The sequence below is a fragment of the Mus caroli genome, unplaced genomic scaffold (genome assembly GCF_978045245.1).
Source record: "Mus caroli unplaced genomic scaffold, Mus_caroli_1 scaffold_6, whole genome shotgun sequence".
NCBI classification, from domain to species: Eukaryota; Metazoa; Chordata; class Mammalia; order Rodentia; family Muridae; genus Mus; species Mus caroli.
The window spans coordinates 43,605,643-43,628,464 of NW_028227261.1; the positions used below are offsets into that span (position 1 = coordinate 43,605,643).

The window sequence follows — 22,822 nt, forward strand, 5'->3', positions numbered from 1 at the left end:
AAAATTGACCACATAATTGGTCACAAAACAAGCCTCAATATATACAAAAATATTGAAATTGTCCCATGCACCTATCAGATCACCATGGAGTAAGACTGATCTTCAATAACAAAATAAATAATAGAAAGCCAACACACACGTGGAAACTAAACAACACTCTTATCAAATATACCTTGGTCAAGGAAGGAATAAAGAAAGAAATTAAGGACTTTCTGGAGTTTAATGAAAATGAAGCCACAACATACCCAAACTTATGGGACACACTGAAAGCATTTCTAAGAGGAAAACTCATAGCTCTGAGTGCCTCCAAAAAGAAACGAGAGAGAGCACACATTAGCAGCTTGACAACACACCGAAAAGCTCTAGAACGAAAGGAAGCAATTTCACCCAAGAGAAGTAGACGGCAAGAAATAATTAAACTCAGGGGTGAAATCAACCAAGTGGAAACAAGAAGAACAATTCAAAGAATCAACCAATCAAGGAGCTGGTTTTTTGAGAAAATCAACAAGATAGATGAACCTTTAGCCAGACTCACTAGAGGGCATAGGGAAAGTACTCTAATTAACAAAATGAGAAATGAAAAGGGAGACATAACAACAGACCCTGAAGAAATCCAAAACACCATCAGATCATTCTACAAAAGGCTATACTCAACAAAACTGGAGATCCTGGATGAAATGGACAAGTTTCTGGACAGATACCAGGTACCAAAATTAAATCAAGATCAGGTTAATGATCTAAACAGTCCCATATCCCCTAAAGAAATAGAAGCAGTCATTAATAGTCTCCCAACCAAGAAAAGCCCAGGACAAGATGGGTTTAGTGCAGAGTTCTATCAAACCTTCAAAGAAGATCTAATCCCAGTTCTTCACAAACTATTCCACAAAATAAAATCAGAAGGTACTCTACCCAACTCATGCTATGAAGCCACAATTACTCTGATACCTAAACCACATAAAGACCCAACAAAAATAGAGAACTTCAGACCAAATTCCCTTATGAATATTGATGCAAAAATCCTCAATAAAGTTCTCACTAACCGAATTCAAGAACACATCAAAACAATCATCCATCCTGACCAAGTAGGATTCATCCCAGGGATGCAAGGATGGTTCAATATACGAAAATCCATCAATGTAATCCATTATATAAACAAACTCAAAGACAAAAACCACATGATCATCTCGTTAGATGCTGAAAAAGCATTTGACAAAATCCAACACCCATTCATGATAAAAGTCTTGGAAAGATCAGGAATTCAAGGCCCATACCTAACAATGATAAAAGCAATCTACAGCAAACCAGTAGCCAACATCAAAGTAAATGGTGAGAAGCTGGAAGCAATCCCTCTAAAATCAGGGACTAGACAAGGCTGCCCACTCTCTCCCTACCTATTCAACATTGTACTTGAATTCCTAGGCAGAGCAATTAGACAACAAAAGGAGATCAAGGGGATACAAATCGGAAAAGAAGAAGTCAAAATATCGCTTTTTGCAGATGATATGATAGTATACATAAGTGACCCTAAAAATTCCACCAGAGAACTCCTAAGCCTGATAAATAGTTTCTGTGAAGTAGCTGGATATAAAATTAACTCAAGCAAGTCAATGGCCTTTCTGTACACAAAGGATAAACAAGCAGAGAAGGAAATTAGGGAAACAACACCCTTCTCAATAGTCACAAACAATATAAAATACCTTGGCGTGACTCTAACTAAGGAAGTGAAAGATCTGTATGACAAGAACTTCAAGTCCCTGAAGAAAGAAATTAAAGAAGATCTCAGAAGATGGAAAAACCTCCCATGCTCATGGATTGGCAGGATCAACATTGTAAAAATGACTATCTTGTCAAAAGCAATCTACAGATTCAATGCAATCCCCATCAAAATTCCAATTCAATTCTTCAACGAATTGGAAAGGACAATCTGCAAATTCATCTGGAACAACAAAAACCTAGGATAGCAAAAACTCTTCTCAAGGATAAAAGAACCTCTGGAGGAATCACCATGCCTGACCTAACGCTGTACTACAGAGCAATTGTGATAAAAAACTGCATGGTACTGGTATAGGGACAGACAAGTAGACCAATGGAACAGAATTGAAGACCCTGAGATCAATCCACATACCTATGGTCACTTGATCTTTGACAAGGGAGCAAAAACCATCCAGTGGGAAAAAAACAGCATTTTCAACAAATGGTGCTGGCACAACTGGCGGTTATCATGTAGAAGAATGCGAATTGATCCATTCCTATCTCCTTGTACCAAGGTCAAATCTAAGTGGATTAAGGAACTCCACATAAAACCAGAGACACTGAAACTTATAGAGGAGAAATTAGGGAAAAGCCTCAAAGATATAGGTACAGGGGAAAAATTCCTGAATAGAACAGCAAAGGCTTGCACTGTAAGATCGAGAATCGATAAATGGGACCTCATAAAGTTGCAAAGCTTCTGCAAGGCAAAAGACACCATCAATAAGACAAAAAGACCACCAACAGATTGGGAAAGGATCTTTACCTATCCTAAATCAGATAGGGGACTAATATCCAATATATATAAGGAACTCAAGAAGGTGGACTCCAGAAAATCAAATAACCCCGTTAAAAAATGGGGCTCAGAACTGAACAAAGAATTCTCACCTGAGGAATACCGAATTGCAGAGAAGCACCTGAAAAAATATTCAACATCCTTAATCATCAGGGAAATGCAAATCAAAACAACCCTGAGATTCCACCTCACACCAGTCAGAATGGCTAAGATCAAAAATTCAGGTGATTGCAGATGCTGCTGAGGATGTGGAGAAAGAGGAACACTCCTTCATTGTTGGTGAGATTGCAAGCTGGTACAACCACTCTGGAAATCAGTTTGGCGGTTCCCCACAAAATTGGACATAATACTACCAGAGGATCCAGCAATACCTCTCCTGGGCATATATCCAGAAGATGTTCCAACCGGTAAGAAGGACACATGCTCCACTATGTTCATAGCAGCCTTATTTATAATAGCCAGAAGCTGGAAAGAACCCAGATGCCCCTCAAAAGAGGAATGGATACAGAAAATGTGGTACATTTACACAATGGAGTACTACTCAGCTATTAAAAGGAATGAATTTATGAAATTCCTAGGCAAATGGATGGATCTGGAGGGCATCATTCTGAGTGAGGTAACATATTCACAAAGGAACTCACACAATATGTATTCACTGATAAGTGGATATTAGCCCAAAAACTTAGCATACCCAAGATATAAGATACAATTTGTTAAACGCATGAAACTCAAGAAGAACGAAGACCAAAGTGTGGACACTGTGTCCCTTCTTGGAATTGGGAACAAAACACCCATGGAAAGAGTTACAGAGATAAAGTTTGGAGCTGTGAAGAAAGGATGGACCATCTAAATACTGCCATATCCAGGGATCCACCCCATAATCAGCTTCCAAACGCTGACACCATTGCATACACTAGCAAGATTTTGCTGAAAGGACCCAGATATAGCTATCTCTTGTGAGAAAATGCCGGGGCCTAGCAAACACAGAAGTGGATGCTCACAGTCAGCTATTGGATGGATCAAGGGCCCCCAATGGAGGAGCTAGAGAAAGTACCCAAGGAGCTAAAGGGAACTGCAACCCCATAGGTGGATCATTATTATGAACTAACCAGTACCCCAGAGCTCTTGTCTCTAGCTGCATTTGTATCAAAAGATGGCCTAGTAGGCCATCACTTGAAAGAGAGGCCCATTGGACTTGCCAACTTTATATGCCCCAGTACAGGGGAATGCCAGGGTCAAGGGGTGGGGATGGGTGGGTGGAGGACTGGGGGGGGGGAGAGTGTATTGGGGTCTTTTTGGATAGCATTAGAAATGTAATTGAGGAAATTACCTAATTTTAAAAAAAATCAAATTTAGACAAAAATCTCTTCTATTAGCTGATGCTTAGAAATTTTTCATAATTTTTATTAAAATAAGAAATCATCCTCTTTTTAAAAAATTATAATGCCAAGTACCTCAGACAGTTCAATACTTCATTTAGTCTTTATCCAACAGCCAGACTTCTCCTCCCTGTGCACCCTGTCCTTTCTATAGTTGGATTCTCAGAAGAGCTGCTGCAAAGTCTGGTAGCTGCAAGCAGAAGAGAAAGGAGAGATGCTCTTGGCACAGAAATTCTGAATTGAACAGGACTTTCCTAAGAAGGTTTTACTGGAGAACAGGCAGAAGGCTGGCACTTTCCTGGGCATGTCCTTGGCAGTGTTCAGTGTCCTTCAATGGAACCCTAAGACACATCAGGTTCTCAGTCTCCAGGATTCAGTGTTCACTGCTGTGTTCTGATAAGTTTGATATTTTGTGACCAGACCTGGTGGTTTAGGAATAGAACAGCTAGAAAACTTGGGCTGTGCTGCAATGGTTGTGAGGAGGCAGCAGGAGACAAGGTATAGGGTGATTAAGCAGTAGAGCCCTAAGGGTACAGATGGCCTTTCTGAGTGGGGAGAACAGAATAATTTGGGCTCAGAATTCTTGTACTTGCTATATCCTCATTCTTAAGAAATGAGCCACAGGGAGCACTCTGCCACTCTCAGTGGCCTGAGCTCACACCTAGCTTCTACAACTCCTGAAGAAAATCCTCACAATTGCAAGCCTACTTTCACCTCTGCAAGGAGTGCACCAAGAACTGTCATTCACTTGTTGCTTGTATTGCTATCAAGGACTGAGCTGCTAACCCTTCTCATTCACTTAATAAATACTTATTTATATGTAAATACATTTGGAAGATACCTTTGCTATGAATTTGACTCTCTGCCAAATGGGTGTTACACTCTGCTTTACATATTCCAACTGGTTACCCTGTCTGATCCATGCCCAACTCCTTGTGGTTCTGGATGGTCTATACTTGCTTTCTGTGCTAGAAGACCTAGGCAAATGAAGTCCATACCTCAGCTTTTTACTTGCTTCCTCCACTTATTCATCCTCTAATTTAATGATATTTTTTCTTTTCACTTTCTTTCCTTCAAACTTCACCATAAAACCCTCCCTAATCTTCTTCAAAGACATGGCCTCATTTTTCAATAATTTTTATTACATGTATATACATATATACAAATATATTGTATATATAATAATATATATTCTTAAATATAACTTGTTTGGTTGGCATAATGTGACTTGTATGTATGTTTTCAGGGCTGATGTTTTGACACTGGACAATCAGTTGACAGCTCTTCCCTGTAGAAATCACTTCTCCTGCTCCCAGCTTTTTCTTGGTTGTTCTTCATATAGGACTGAGGCTTCATGGGCTTTTCCCAGTCCCGGTTGGCTATCCATGATGTCATCTTTGTTCTTCTCCCATTAATTCAGACATGTGGGTTAAAGTTTTATTAATAATAAGACAATGATTGGTAAGACAAAACATGTCAGGAAAAGTATCACAATTAGCAATTCAGTTATCCAGTTGTTGTATAAGGGAAACTGGGGATCTGAAAGAGAGACTAAAGAAGGAGATACAATTAGGAAACAAGAGAGTTTGTACTATAGGTTCAACTTTTTAAAATAACATTTAATATTCCTTTGCATGCTACCAAATGTCTTTAATTTGAGCTGAGTACTGTGATGCACACCTATATTGACAACAGTTAGGAAGCTGAGCCACTCAAGAAGCCAAAACAATATGGTCACTTAAACAAGATCTGAACAATGAAAACAGCTGACATGCCAACATGGTTGGCAGAGATCCCCCAAGGCCCAACCCCTAGATTAAGAGCTGCAGGCTATTGCTGTCTGTAGAGAGAGAAAAAAAAATCAGTCTTCTACAGAGAAAAGCCCCGATAAGTTTATCAAATACCAAATGCTTAGCCCTAAACACATATACATATAAGCAACACTTAGTGGGCTCAGTATATTATATTTATGATATATATCCATTAAATACTAATTAATACGAGCTCATTAATTTAAGAGGTTGAAGGACCACAAGAGGATTTGAAGTGGTAGAGAAGAAAGTAAGAATGATGTAATTATAGTAGTTATGTATGAAATTGAAGAAAAACAAACAAACCATAATCTGAAGGCCTCCCAGAAATTCTGCTGCATGCAGGGCAATAGGTAAGAGACCCTCCCAAACAACTGCAGCAACTGGGAACCCCGAGGACCTCAGGAGACTCAGAACCCATCACCCCCCAATCCCCTGACCCTCAAATTCATTCTGCTTCCAGCCTGTGGTTTCTGCTGGGGCAGATCAACAGTTGTCTGCCTCTATGAAAACACCACAGTTTGAAGGCCTACCAGAAGTACAGGACAACAGACTTCACAGTCTGAAGTCCTCCCAGGAGATCTGCTGCAGCCAAGACAAGAGAACAGCAGCTTGTCTGGTCCTCAGAAGACCCCACAGACTGGAGGCCTCACAGGAGGTCTGCTACAGCCAGGGCATCAGCCCTCCCAGGAGACCTTCAACAACCCAGAAACACAGGAGGCAGGCTCCAGACAGAGACAGCCAGACCAGCTATCACTAGAGATAACCAGATGGTAAGAGGCAAGCACAAGACCATAGGCAACAGAAGCCAATAAACTTTGGCAGCCTTAAAACCCAGTTCTCTGAACACTGTGAGCCCTAGATACACCAACACACCAAAAAAATCAGGAAGCTGACCTAAAATCCTATCTCATGAAGATAATAGAGTCTTTTAAGGAGGATATAAATAACTCACTGAAAGAAGTACAGGAAAACAAAGGTAAACAGGTAGAAGCCATTAAAGTGGAAACAAATTCTTTAAAGAAATATAGGAAAATACTATTAAAAAGGTGAAGGAATTGAACAAAGTGGTTCAAGACTTAAAAGTGGAAGTGGAAACAATAAAGAAAACACAAATGGAGGCAACCCATATAATAGAAAATCTAGGAAAGAAATCATTAATTACAAATGTAAGCATCATCAACAGAATACAAGACATAGAAGAGAGAGTTTCAAGTTTAGAAGATGCCTTAGAAGATATCGAGACAACTGTCAAAGAAAATTCAAAATATAAAAATCTTCTAACCCAAAATATCCACGAATTCCAGGGCACAATGAAAAGACCAAATCTAAGAATAATAGGAATAGAAGAGAACAAAGACTCCTAGCTTGAAAGACCTGAAAAGGTCTTCAAAAATTCATAGAAGAAAAATCTTCAACCTTAAGAAAGAGATGGCCATAAAGGTACAAGAAGCCTATAGAACACCAAAAAAGATTGAACCAGGAAAGAAAATCTTCTTGTTACACGCTAATCCAAACACTAAATGCACAGAATAAAGGAAGAATATTAAAAGCTGTAAGGGAAAAGGGCATAGTAACATATAAATGCCGTTCTATCAGAATTACACCAGTCTTCTCATCAGAGACACTGTAAGTCAGAAGAGCCTGGACAGAGAGAGCTGAAGAGAACACAAATGTCATCCCAGGCTACTATACTCAGCAAAATTCTCAACACAGATGGAGATACCAAAATATTTCAGGGAAAAACCAAATTCTAACAACATCTATCTTCCAAACTAGACCAATAGAGGATTCTAGAAGGAAAACGCCAACACAAAGAGAGTACCTACAACAAAGAAAATAACAAGATATTAAGCATCTCATAACAAAGCCAAAAGGAAAGAATCATAGGCACATAATGCCATTAAGAAAAACAAACATAGCAGCAACTAGCAGTCATATGTCTTTAATATCCCTCAATATTAATGGACTCAACTAACCTATAAACAGATATAAGCTAACAGACTTGATACACAAACAAGATCCAGCATATTGCTGCATACAAGAAACACACCAGCATAACAAAGACAGACACTGTCTCAGAGTAAAAGGATAGAAAAAGATCTTCCAAGAAAATGGTTCCAAAAAACAAGCTGGAGTAGCCATTCTTATATCCAATAAAATAACTTTCAACCAAAAGTTATCAAGCATGACAAGGAAGGACACTTCATATTCATCAAAGGAAAATCCACAAGAGAAACTCAATTTTGAACATCTATACCTCAAATGTAAGGGCACCCACTTTCATAATAGAAACTTTTCTAAAGCTCAAAACACACACTGAACCCCACATAATAATAGTGGAAGTCTTCAACACACCACTCTCACTAATGAAAGGACATTGAAACAAAAACCAATAGAGGTTATGAACCAAATAGATTTAACAGATATATAAGAAACATTTCAAACCCCACCCCCAAAAAAGAATATTCCTTCTTGTCAGGATCTCATATTACATTCTCCAAAATTTACCATATAATTGGTCACAAAACAAGCCTCAACAGACACAAGAAGACTAAAATAATTCCATGCATTCTATCAGATTACCACTGACTAAGGCTAGACTTAAATAACAACAAAAACATCAGAACACTCACAACCCATGGAAACGGAACAACTCTCCACTCAACGATGACTTGGTCAGAGAAGAAGTAAAAAGAAAAAGATGTTAAAGACATCCTGGAATTCAAATAAAATTATGACACAACAAACCTAAACTTATGGTATGTAATAAAAACAGGGCCCAGAGGAAAATTCATAGCACTAAGTGCCCTGGTAAAGAAATTGGAGAGATTCTACAATAGCAAGTTTACACCATACCTGAGAGCTCTAGAACAATAAGAAGGTAACACACCAAGAGGAGTAGAAGTTAAAATCAGAATAAAAATCAACCAAATAAAAACAAAGAGAATGATATAAAGAATCAACAAAACCAAAAGCTGGTTCTTTGAGAAAATCAAAAAGTTAGATAAACCAAACTAACTAAAGGGCCCAGAGAGAGTATCCAAATTAACAAAATCAGAAATGAAAAGGGAGATATAACAACAGAAATGGAGGAAATTCAAAGGTTCAGCAGATCCTACTACAAAAGCATATACTCAAAAGGCGGGGGGGGGGGGATATAGATGAAATTGATGATTTCCTAGACAGATAGCACATACTAAACTTAAATCAAGAACAGGTAAATTATCTAAACAGGCCCATATAGCCTATGGAAATAGAAGTCATGAAAAACATACCAACCAAAAAAAGCACAAGGCCAGATGACTTTAGTGAAGTCTATGAACTACTCCATAAATGGAAACAAAAGGAATAATAACTAATTCATTCTATGAAGCCACAAGTACTCTGATATCTGAACCACACAAGGACCCAACAAAAAAAGAGAACTTCAGATCAATTTTGCTTATGAATATCAATGCAAAAATACTCAAAGTTTTTACAAACTGAATCCAAGAACACACCTGTTGTGGTAAATCCCCAACCCAAATGTGCCCAGGCAATGAAAACACAACACGGTTAATATGATTACATGCTGTGCACCTAGATTGGGCAAATCTACCACTACACTACCATCTTCTACATCAATGAGACCCCTTAGAATTTGCAGTTTCAGGAATTTTTCCCCTGTGGCCATATCTTTGAGGCTTTCCCCCACTTTCTCCTCTGTAAGTTTCACTGTCTCTGGTTTTATGTGGAGTTCCTTGATCCACTTAGATTTTACCTTAGTACAAGGAGATAGGAATAGATCAATTCACATTCTTCTAGATGATAACTGCCAGTTGTGCCAGCACCATTTGTTGAAAATGCTGTCTTTTTTCCACTGGATGGTTTTAGCTCCCTTGTCAAAGATCAAGTAACCATAGGTGTGTAGGTTCATTTCTGGGTCTTCAATTTTATTCCATTGGTCTACTTGTCTGTCACTATTATCAGTACCATGCAGTTTTCATCACATTTGCTCTGTAGTACAGCTTTAGGTCAGGCATGGTGATTCCACCAGAGGTTCTTTTATCCTTGAGAAGAGTTTTTGCTATCCTAGGTTTTTTGTTATTCCAGATGAATTTGCTGACACCATTACACACACTAGTAAGATTTTGCTGAAAGGACCCTGATATAGCTGTCTCTTGTGAGGCTATGCCAGGGCCTAGCAAACATCCTAGAAGTGGATGCTCACAGTCAGCTATTGGATGGATCACAGGGCCCCCAATGGAGGAGCTAGAGAAAGTACCCAAGAAGCTAAAGGGGTCTGCAACCCTATAGGTGGAACAACAATATGAACTAACCAGTAGCCCCAGGAGCTTGTGTCTCTAGCTGCACATGTATCAGAAGATGGCCTAGTGGGGCATCAGTGGAAAGAGAGGCCCATTGGTCTTGAAAACTTTATATGCCTCAGTACAGAGGAATGCCAGGGCCAAGAAGTGAGAGTGGGTGGGTAGGGCAGGGGGGGTGTGGGGGACTTTTGGGATAGCATTGGAAATGTAAATGAAAATACCTAATTAAAATAAAATAAAATAAAAATTTAAAAAAAAAGAATTTGCAGTTTCTGCAGGCCATGTGCTTTTGCTCTGCTTTTCTTCCTCCTCCTCCTCCTCTACATCTTCTCCCTCTTCCATTTTCTCTTTCTTCTCTCTCTCCCCACCTTCTGCTCCACCTTCCCTTTATCTGTCCTATCATCTGCTCTCCTTTATTTTACAAATTAACATGGGAAGCAGGTGTACCGGAAATTGCCTGAATGCTGACTTGATCCCAACCCCTCACTAGAGAACAGAATTAACATCAAATATAATTAGCCCCAGGGCTATCCACAACACACACCAAAACCATCATTCATCACAATCAAGTTGGCTTCATTCCAGAGATGCAAGGTTGGTTCAATATATGAAAATCCATTAATATAATTCATTATATAAACAACTCAACAACAACAAAAACACATGATCATCTTATTAGATGCTGAAAAAGCATCTGACAAAATATAACACGTATTGGAGAGAACAGAAATTCAAGGCCCATACCTAACATAATAAAAGAAATATACAGCAAACAAATAACCAATAAGAAATTAAATGGAGAGATAATTGAAGCAATCCCAGTAAAATCAGGGACAGGACAAGAATGTCCACTCTACCCTTATATATTCCATATAGTTCTCAAAGTTCTAGCCAGAGCAGTAAGACAAAAGGAGATCAAGGGGATACAAATTGGGAAAGAAGAAGTCAAGGTATCATTATTTACAGATGATATGATAGTATACATAAGCAACCACAAAAATTCTACAAGAGAACTTCCAGAGGAACTGGAAGAGAGGAACAGAGCTGATAAACAACTCCAACAAAGTGCTAGTATGAAATTAAGTCAAATAAATCAGTAGCTTTCCTTTACAGAAGTGATAACTGGGCTGAGAAAGAAATTAAGGGAAAACACCCTTCACAATGCTCACAAATGATATAAAATATCTTGGGGTAACTGACCAAACAAGTGAAAGATCTGTGTGACAAGAACTTCAAGTCTCTCAAAAAAGAAATTGAAGAAGACCTCAGAGAATGAAGAGACCTCTCATGCTCATGGAATGGTAGAATTAACAAGTACAAATGGACATCCTACCAAAAGCAATCTACAGATTCAATGCATTCCCCATCAAAATTCCAACACAATTCTTGAAAGACATGGAAGGTGCAATTCTCAATTTAATCTGGAAAAAAACTCATAATAGTGAAAACAGTTCTTAACAATAAATGAACTTCTAGGGTAAACACCACCCCTCATCTCAAACTATACTTACAGAGCAATAGTAATAAAAACTGCATGGTATTGGTACAGAGACAAACAGGTTGATCAATGGAATAGAATTGAGGACACAGAAGTAAAACCACACACTTATGGACACTTGATCTTTGACAAAGAATTCAAAACTATAAATGGAAAAAAAAGAATGTATCTTCAATAAATGGTGCTTGTCTAACTTTCAGTCTCTATGTAGAAAAGATTAAAATAGACCCATATTTGTCACCTTGCTCAAATCTCAATTCCATGTGGATCAAAAACCTCAAAACAAAATCAGACACACTGAATCTAATAGAAGAGAAAATAAGCAAGAACCTCAAACTCATTGGCATGGGTGAAAATTTCCTAAACAGGACCCCAAATGGCTCAGGCTCTAAGATCAAGAATTGATAAATGAGATCTCATGAAACTGGAAAGCTTCTGGAAGTCAAAGGACATGGTCGCTAGGACAAATCAGCAACTTTCAGATTAGGAAAAATATCTTCACTAACCTCACATGCAATAGAGAGCTATTATCCAAAATATATATTTAAAAAAAAAAAAAACCTCAAGAAGCTAACCACCAAAAAAAAAAAAAAAAAAAAAAAAAAAACCAAACAACTCCATCAAAAATTGGGGTATAGAAATAAATAGAAAATTCACAACAGGAGAATTTTGAATGGCTGAGAAACAATTAAAGGTTCAAAGTCCTTAGTATTCAGGGAAATGCCAATCTAAATGACCCTAAGATTCTACTTTACACCAATCAGCATGGTTAAGATCAAAGCTCTAGTGACATCATATCTTGGTGAGGATGTGGAGAAAGAGAAACACCCCTCCATTGCTTGTGGATTGCAAACTGATTCAACCACTCTGAGAAGTCAATCTGGAGGTTCCTCAGAAAATTGGAAATAGACCTACCTGAAGACCAAGCTATAACACTTTTGGGCATATACCCAAAAGATCCCCCACCATGCCACAGGGTAACATGCTCCAATATGTTCATAGCAGCCTTATTTTTGGTATCCAGAAGCTGGAAATAACTCAGATATACCATAACAGAAGAATTGATAGGGAAAATGTGGTTAATTTACAAAATGGAATACTACTCAGCTATTAAGAATGAGGACATCATGAGTTTTTCAGGAAAATGGATAGAACTAGAAAACATCAACCTGAGTGAGGTAACTCAGACCCAAAGGACATGCATGGTATGTATGCACTAATACATGAAAATTAGACAAAATTACAAAATACCCATGATAGAATACTCAGAACTCAAGAAGGTTAACAAGCAGAGGGCCCAATGGAGGATGCCTCAATCCCACTTGGAAGGAAGAAAACAGTAATCATGGGGGGCAGGTTGAAGGAAGGAGCTGGATGGGAGAGGTGACAGGGAGGAGAAAGGGGAAACATGATCAAGTTTTAGGGGGAGGAGGAAACAGAACTGAAGCCCTCAGGGCCAGGAGAAAGAATAGAAACAAACAACCTCAGGAAGTAGGAGTTGTACCCTCTGAAATGTACCAGGGACATGGGAGGTAAGAGACTTTCAGAACTCAAAGGAAGAGACCTTAGATTAAATGCCCTACAGTGGGGAAAAGGAATTTGTAGAGTTCACTTCCAGTAGAAAGACAGGCCATCAAGTGTAGAGATGAGGTTGCCAAACCACACTAAAAAACTATGGCTCAGAACTGTTCCTATCTAGAAGAACTGTAGGAAAAAAATAGAGAAGAGACAAAGGAAAAGGAGATCCAGTCACAGGCCCAACATGGGATCCCACTTAAGGGGATTCTCCAAGGCCTGACACTATTACCGATGGTATGGTGTACTTACAGAGTAGCCTAGCATGGCTGCTCTCAGAATGACCTAACAAGGAGCTGAGTATGTCAGATGGAGATATTACACCCAATCGATAAACAAAAGATGGGGACCCCTGGTGTTGAATTAGAGAAAGGCTGGAAGAAGCTAAGAGAGAAGGTAACAATATAGAAAGGCCAGGAGTCTCAACTAATCTTGACCCCTGAGATTTCTCAGACACTTAGCCACCAACCAGGCAGCATACATCAGCTGATATGAGGCCCCTGACACATATACATCAGGGGACTTCCTGGTCTGGCCCCAGTAAGAGAAGATGCAACTAATCCTCTCAAGAGTTGAGGCTACAGGAAATGGGAAGGTTTGGGTTTGAGTTAGGAGGGTGGGAAATCCTCTTGGAGATAGAAGAGGAGGAATGGAATGAGGAACACTCAGAGGGTAGGCAGACCAGGATAGGGATAATGACTTGAGTGTAAAAAATATGGAAGAATAATAAAAATAAAAAATAAACAAAAAATGAAAAATTAAATACAATTCTAAAGTACATATGGCACCACAAAGTTAATTCCAAGTAGGCCAAAAAATCTTGTACATAAAAATCAAATTTGGGAACATAATACTTCAAACTACATAATTTTGTTTTCAGTGTTTAGGACTTAACCTAGAGTTTTATGCTTCCTAAGCTACCTCTATACCTCTGGACTAAATCTCCAACTTCAAAACTCCATTACAATGATACAGCAATGAAAACAATGCAGTACTGGCATAAAAAACAGATGGATTCATCAATGTAACAGAAGAGAGAACCTAGAAACACACCCATGTATTTGTAATCAATTGAAATTGACAAGGGCACCGGATATATGCAATGGAAACAGGATACTTTTGTCAGTGAATTGTCCTGGGAAAACTAGATATCCACATGTAAAAGAAAAATACCAAGCCTCTGTATTACATCACATACCAAAAATATCAGTTCATAGATTAAACATGTAAAGCTAAGGCTTAAAAGCATAAGAATTCTAAAAGAAAACAATAAAATTGGCATTTGCCTCTGCAATGATTTCTTAAATATAACAGCAAAGACAGAAAAAAAATAATCAAATCTAGGAGAAACTACTGGAAACAGAAAATTTTTGAAAACAGAGAAAATAAACAGGAGGAGAAGAAAATTATATATATATTATATATATATATAATATATATATATATGATCAAAAGTTAATACATATGAAACACACAATTCAATAATAAATGCTCCCTAGTTCATTGTTAATGATGTGTAAAGTGTTGCATCTTAGTAGTAACTTGCAGAGTTATATGAATGTTCAACATACAATCCAGCTCAATTTAGAGTTATCTTTTCCAAAGAAATTTCTATAATTCCTGTGTATTCAGAAAATTCAAAAAACATTAATAATCAACAATAATTTAGAAGCTGAGATGGTCTTTGTCCTAGTCTTTGGATCCTCACATTTTCTCCTACAGAATATTTAAGAGCAAGAAACACTTAGCTGAATGCAGATGTTTGGAGGAGTTTAGGATTTAGGATTTGGTTTGGTTTGGTTTATTATCACCTTGGATTTTTGTGTTTACATTTTGAATAAAATTGTACTCATTTTAATTGCACAATAATGAACAGGGTTTCTTTTCTCCCCTTGTTTTATAAATTCCAAAGTTGGATGCTGTAATTTTCAGAGGAGATGTTTAGAATACCTGTCTATACATATTCTTTTCCAAGACCTATCTAGCAAGATAGTGGGAAATGGAGGAATAAAGAAAGCCTTGCTGGAACCCCTATAACTTTAAATTTCTCACTTCTGCTTGGGAAGTCATGCTAAAAATAATTAAATGAAATAAAATAAAATAATGAACATTTTCTTTGCTTTGATTGGTTAGAACTCTCCTCTAGATGAATTTCCCTGTAAGCCTCTAAATAATAGAGAACTGATAAAACAACAAAAGCAATTACCACAATTATATCAATAGTTTATTAATTTTTAAATAAAAACCACATCTTATTAGAAATACATCCACAGTAATATTTCAAAGTTTCATAAATCTCCTTAAAGGGCATATTTGTTCAGGATATGTATTAGCACTGGAAATCATTGGGAAAATTAGTATCAAGCATGCTACAGTGTAGACTGTGAGCCCCAAATAGTCTGTAAAAATTAACTTGGTGTCATGTATTCGTAATGACAGTTAAGTGACACCAATGTTTAAATATTTAAATTGATTTACTGAACTTAATCATAATATCTGATCATGCATTTATTTTTCTCTTGTGGCAGAAGGAGCAGGAAGCTCTGATGTCTAGCATAACTGGAACCATTGTGGAATCAATGAGAGTATGTCTAGTCCTTGACATCTGCAATTTTAATACTGGAAAATGGTCCTGTGAGATGTCATCAAAAGCACAGCTTCTCCTAGTAGTGATGAAACTCTTGCATAACTAAATCTCCAGGAAACACTTTTTAAGTAAAATGAGATAAACTAAGGGGTATCCCACCACTACTGATTCCATTTACCTCTGTGCCGGTGAGGTAAATACACAGCAAAGAGTACTCCAGAACAGACTAAGAAATGCACTATTTGAACAGGCCAGGAGGTCACCACATGAAGATATTTGGATAGGCATCCAGATGCACACCCTAGAACAGAGAAGGATAGAATATACGAGGAGTACATGACTGTAGTATCTAACCTATAGATAACTACCTTGAAAGGCAGGAGTCACTATCTCATGCCCTCTTGATCTATTTAGCAGAAATCCAACTGAAAGTTTGGTTTGTAACTAGTGGCAAGAGAGAACATAATAAATTGCTGCACTCAGAGATCTAGATTTGAAGCAGCACAAGTTGAGTCTATTCCATTTTGAGCTGAACTACTTCTCAATAGGGAAATTATTCTTTTAATTTTCAGGATATTGTTTCACATTTATTTCATTACTTCATTATATGCTCTTTTAGAGGTAGAGAAGTGACTATGGGAACTAAAAGGCCATAAAACATGTCAATAGACACAACCCCTAAGAACAGCCATGCCTTGGGAATCTCAATGTTATCAATGTGAAATTCAACATTTCTAAGATGAAAAAAGTCATGAGTCTGCTTATAATAAACATCAAATTGGGAGATCAATGTCATCTAGCTTTGCATAACACTTACATGACTTGGAACCAAATTTCTTAATGACACCTTAATTATTCTACCTTCATTATATCATTACCTCGGCTCCTGAAAAAGCAGTTGATGAGTGGCAGAACTCCAAAAAAAATTAATGAACCCACACTGAAAGGAAAAATTCCTACCCATATGTAGTCTTGATTGAAAAGTTCATCTAAAAGAAAGGACAAAATGTCTTAAAGCCAATAAGAATATTATAGGCAGCATCAATGGTTGGGTCCTAAATACCTTCTTCCCCTTAAAGTCCCGGAATCTTATATCTGTGATGTGTTCATTATACAATGTCCCTGTGTCAGATTCCTTTTTTTTCAACTTGTTATTATTCTAAAATATCTTTTGCTACAAATTAAATATATCAGGAAATCTCTGCAGAATGTGTACTATCTATCTATCTATCTATCTATCTATCTATCTATCTATCTATCTATCTAATCTCAGCAAGGTTTCACTTTGTACTATAAACTGTTCTTGAACTATCTATCACTCTCACCTCAGAGTTTACAGGCATGTGTCTTTGTACCTTCAATTCATGAATTTTGCTGTGATCCCAGAAAATTTTCCTACATATTCATAAATAGACAGAGAAATATTTATTTTTCTCTTTGCTTTCTAATCTTCTAAATGTAAAGAGAGATATAAAAAAATGATTCCATGAAGTGAGAAGTGATATCACGGGTACATATACCCGATGCTGACATCCTTCTCATAGAACCATCTTTAACAGAGACTTGTTAGGTTAAAAAAAATTATAAATACTATATACAAAATCTTTCTTACTAGTCTTTGGCATTCACGCATTATACCTCAAAACTACAAACAATGCAAGAGTAAGCAGTCTGTGCTCTAGTTGCACATGTTACTTACTAGTGATTTTCCTGGCTTCTGTCAACTATCATTTAGCACTATACTCAATGTAAGAATAGTATTGAATATTAATTGGGAATGATAAAAGCTTTTTACTTAAACTCACTAGGATTCATAAAAAAAAAAAAAAGCCATAGAAGTTGACAACAGACACAATGGCACATACCTTTTATCCTAGCAATCCTAGAGCAGAGACAGGAAGATCTGAGTATGTTCTAGACCAGTCTAGCAAATTGTGAAAGTTACAGGCCAGCCAGGGCTACATAGTGAGATTTATTTTCTCAAAATCAAAAATAAACAAATAGACAAAAATTAAAAAACTCATTAAATTGAGGATTAAATAAGTAAAACTGCTAGCCACAAAAGCTTAAGGACCCAAGATTAATTCCTGAAACCCAATGTAGGAGAAAAAACTAACTGAAGAAGATGTCCCCTGACCTTTACACATGTACCATCATGTAAGTTTACATGTGCACACACACACACACACACACACACACCACTAACTGAAATGAAACTTAAAAAACATGTTATATATTCATTTTCTAGATAAAAATATAAACAACATAAAACATAAATAACATTGATAAAATTAGATAAATATATCAACAATATTCTTTTATCTTATTTAGCTGACACAAAAATATTATGTCTAATGAAATAACTCTCAAGGTGCCAATCAACTTATTACAGAGTATCATTGTCTACTTGCCTTCTAAACTCTCATCATACTGCATGACAATACCTCTCTTAGTAAAACCCAAAGGGAACTCCATAATGCTTTCTTTTTGTTTGTTTGTTTGTTTGTTTGTTGTTTTTCAAGACACGGTTTCTCTGTGTAGCCCTGGCTGTCCTGGAACTCACTCTTTAGACCAGGCTAACCTTGAACTCAGAAATCTGCCTGCCTCTGCATATGCCACCACGCCCAGCCTATAATGCTTTCTTAATGTGAATTGCCTCCATATTTTTGTCTTTGTTTAGAGAACAACAGCCAAGCCAGATGACAGTACTCACTTGCTAGAATGATACTTGTTTGCTTCTCTTCACCTGTTACAGGGTTGGAAATACAGCAAATGATGCTGCCATGTGACATGTTTGTGAGGAGAAGAGTCATCTTCATGTGGAAAAATCTGGCTTCATCCTGTGAATATGATTTTAATGAGTGCAGAAGTGTTGCTCCTTTGCTATCTCTCCACTCCATTTGGGGCCTTGGGAACCACCCTCCTGTATTACATTCCACCATGACTCCATCAGCATCAGGAGCCTGAACATGTATCTCTGTCTCCAATCCAACTGCTGGAGAAAATGAGAAAAATACAATCAGGATATTGTGTTGAAGTTGAATTGATAATTTCAAGGATTAAAAACAAAAGTTTGTTCTATAATCTCAGAACTTTGATGAATTAATGCCATATTTGATTTACAATTTAGAGTAACCATTTGGCAGTTGATGTCTATCCACTGCATAGTGTATTTTTGAGTTGGCTACATGAATTTTACTCATTAAGATTTTAATATTTTCTGGAACAGCTTCTTCAACAAATGGATCTGGGAAAATGGGATATTCACATGCACAATTATATTAGACTAGAATCTACCACTTTGTACAAACTAATTACAAATAGATCAAAGATATAAACATGAAACCAGGAACTACTAGAAGAAAATATAGCCAGTATGCTACATGATAGAGGCTTAGAAAACACTTCTTCATTGCTAGCCCATTTCTCCAGGAATTAAGGTTAACAATTGATAAATGGAAATTTATAAAACTTATAAGTTTCTGCACAGCAAAAGAAACAATCAACTAGATGAAGACAAAAAAGAGGAGACAATCTTTTCCAACAATACATCTGACAAAGGATTAATATAAACAATGAATAAAGAACTTACTAGACAAAGAAAGAAAGAGAGAAAGAAAGAGAGAGAGAGAGAGAGAGAGAGAGAGAGAGAGAAAGAGAGAAAGAAAGAAAGAAAGAAAGAAAGAAAGAAAGAAAGAAAGAAAGAAAGAAAGAAAGAAAGAAAGAATCACAAAAGAACTCACACAATATGTATTCACTGATAAGTGGATATTAGCCCAAAACTTAGGATACCCAAGATATAAGATACAATTTGCTAAACGCATGAAACTCAAGAAGAATGAAGACCAAAGTGTGGACACTGTGCCCCTTCTTAGAATTGGGAACAAAACACCCAGGGAAGGAGTTACAGAGACAAAGTTCGGAGCTGTGATGAAAGGATGGACCATTTAGAGACTGCCGTATCCAGGGATCCATCCCATAAGCAGCTTCTAAACGCTGACACCATTGCATACACTAGCAAGATTTTGCTGAAAGGACCCAAAGATAGCTGTCTCTTGTGAGACGATGCCGGGGCCTAGCAAACACAGGAGTGGATGCTCACAGTCAGCTATTGGATGTATCACAGGGCTCCCAATGGAGAAGCTAGAGAAAGTACCCAAGGAGCTAAAGGGATCTGCAACCCTATTGTTAGAACAACATGATGTACTAACCAGTACCCGGGAGCTCTTGTCTCTAGCTGCATATGTATCTAAAGATGGCCTAGTCGGCCATCACTGGAAAGAGAGGCCCATTGGACTTGCAAACTTTATATGCCCCAATATAGGGGAATGCCAGGGCCAAAAGAATGGGAATGGGTGGGTAGGGAAGTGGGGGGCGCTATGGGGGACTTTTGGGATAGCATTGGAAATGTAATTGAGGAAAATATATAATAAAAATATTAAAAATTAAAAAAAAGAAAGAAAGAAAGAAAGAAAGAAAGAAAGAAAGAAAGAAAGAAGGAAGGAAGGAAGGAAGGAAGGAAGGAAGGAAGGAAGGAAAGAAAGAAAGAAAGAAAGAAAGAAAGAAAGAAAGAAAGAAAGAAAGAAAGAAAGAAAGAAAGAAAGAAAGAGAAAGGAGGGAGGGAGGGAGGGAGGGAGGGAGGGAGGGAGGGAGGGAGGGAGGGAGGGAGGGAGGGAGGGAGAGAGGGAGGGAGGGAGGGAGAAAAAAAGAAACTACCCTTTCAAAACAGTGAGCCTGGAACCAGAATAAAGGTTCTCAAAAGAAGAGAAATAAATGATAAGCAAAAGACCTCAAGGAAAAAAATGTATATTTGGAGGGGGGCAGTTTAGGGAGTGAAAATCAAAACAGCTTTGAAATTTGAACTTACACCATGTAAATAGCAAAGATTAGAAACAAACAACAACAGGAAGTGCTGATGGGGGGGGGGTAAGAGAAAAGATAAGCCTGATTCATCACTGATAGAACTGAAACTGGTGCAATCATTTTTGGAATCAGTATTGAGAATTTTCAAAGGTAAAAGTAAATCTAATTTATATTCCAGGTATATCACTTCTTACCATGTGCCCAAATAAGAGATATATCAGAGGGTTTGGAGGGAAAAAATATGAAGAAAATAATTATGTAAATTTACTATAATCTCAAAAAAACAAAAAAAAATTTCAAAAGGAACTATGATATCATTGGAACTAGCAGATAACAATGACTAGTTTATATAGGTGCCTCAATGTTTCAGTGTTATCTTAAAAATAAATATATTATTTATATTAGATAAATAATAAAACTTTAGTGCTTATAAACTTAAAATATGAAAAAAGAAAACCAAACATCACAACATAATTAGCATGTAATTCCATTTATTGGCACAAAGACACTGGTATACTGTGCTCCACAAACAACTTACCTGTCACATTGAGGTTCATGATAGCCACATCAATAAAGCCACTACCATTAAATGAACATTGGTAAGGTCCATCATCCAAAATGTTTATATTATGAATTCGGAGGGACACTTTGCCTTCTCCAATGGCCTCCTTCACAAACTCTGTACGATTTGCATATTCAGGAGCAGCTTCTTCACTCATTTTATGGCCACCTCTGTATAGGTAAACAGGTTGGGAATGGCCACTCCTGAACCAGCGTACCTCCATATGCATCACACTGTGTGGTGGGATCACTTGGCAGCTGAGCACAGCCTGGCCTCCTACTCTAGCTAACAGGTATCTTGTGGGAGTAGTTACCCTCAGTTTCTCTGTGGAAGAACAAAAAATACCAAAATAAGTCTGATGCCATGACCTCCTCTCTGTATATACTCTGTTTTAAAAAATACATACTACACACTGCCTATTTTACTTAGCTGATCCAAATGTTCAGCTCTGACTGTACTCCCTGTACTCCATCAATATTTTATATTTTGAAAACACAATACTATTTCATTGTACCTTAGAGATGTAGGGTAGATGATTGTAGAGTAGAAAGCAAAAGTAATTTGTTTCTCTACTTTAAAAACAATCTGCCAGATGCAACTATTTTGAAACTTCACAAGATATTGTGGCCTTAGAATTAGTCATTTGATGGGAACTGTGGTGGAATTTCTCAGAGAAACAATTAAAAGAAAGGAGATTTGAGATTTGCTTTAGCTCCTAGTTTCTTAGTTATCTCACATTTAAGGAGAAAAAATAAATTTCAGATTTCCAGGGATCATTTATTTCAGCATTTTACTTGTCATAACATGGAATGATGAGTTTCTGCACCTTAAATGCAGAAGGAATCAAATGGAAGTGAATCTTAGATTCGATGCACAGAAAAAAAAGGGGAGGGGACAAGTTATCTTCAAGTCTCTTCCTCTAAGATTAATGATGATCTATGCCTTCATCAAGGAAGTTCCATGTTGTACAGTGTGGTTGATAATGCAGAAACCCATAGCTGGCCAAGATGGTGGGATTGAGGACTGTTCTGGGTCAAATCGGATATGTATATCATTCCTTTTAAGGCTCTAAAAGTATTGGAGCAGAAGGGACAGAATGAATGAAAAGAGAGATCATGATAAGATGTGTAGGAAAAAATAATCCTCTGGATATAACAGATGTTGTACTCATGCAGCCATGAAAGCTGTGGCCATAAACACAATCATGGCACGTTATCAAATCCATCAATATTTCATCATGCTCATAGAGGGGGTCAAGAGCTCCCACATATGCCAGAGGATCTGTTGGATCTAAATGGCTTCTGGGGTAAGGAATACCAATTTTTTCAGTAGTGTATGAGTGAGACCAACTTGTAAGAAGAGCTTCAGCAGGAGAAGAAATAGGGTGTGAACAGGGAAAGGAAGTGAATACAACTTAAATTTACTATACATGTTTATCAACTGACCAAAGAAAATTTGAAAAGATTTTAAAGGATTTTATTTATTTTAAACAAATAAACTTCTTACCTGAAGACACCATCACTTGCAGAAAAAGAAAGTACACACAGAATCCGGAAAAGTGAGATAACTCAGGCTTCATCATATCTGAAAATGACTCCAGAAAGAGGTTAGAAGCAATGAGACATGAGGCATGCACTGTCTACATAGACAGATATTCTTCATAACTATAAAAAGGGTTAAACTTATAGTAAG

At 37.3% G+C, this 22,822-nt stretch overlaps 1 protein-coding gene across 1 annotated transcript; it reads right to left on the minus strand.

Annotated features, from left to right (window-relative positions):
- Positions 1 to 5,221: 5,221 nt before the first annotated feature.
- LOC110293469 (selection and upkeep of intraepithelial T-cells protein 8-like) lies at positions 5,222 to 22,712 on the minus strand. The gene is given in 6 exon segments (XM_021161284.2): positions 5,222 to 5,475; positions 15,884 to 16,006; positions 16,584 to 16,694; positions 18,419 to 18,700; positions 21,107 to 21,454; positions 22,637 to 22,712. Coding segments are annotated over 6 exon segments (1,194 nt in total).
- Positions 22,713 to 22,822: the final 110 nt, after the last annotated feature.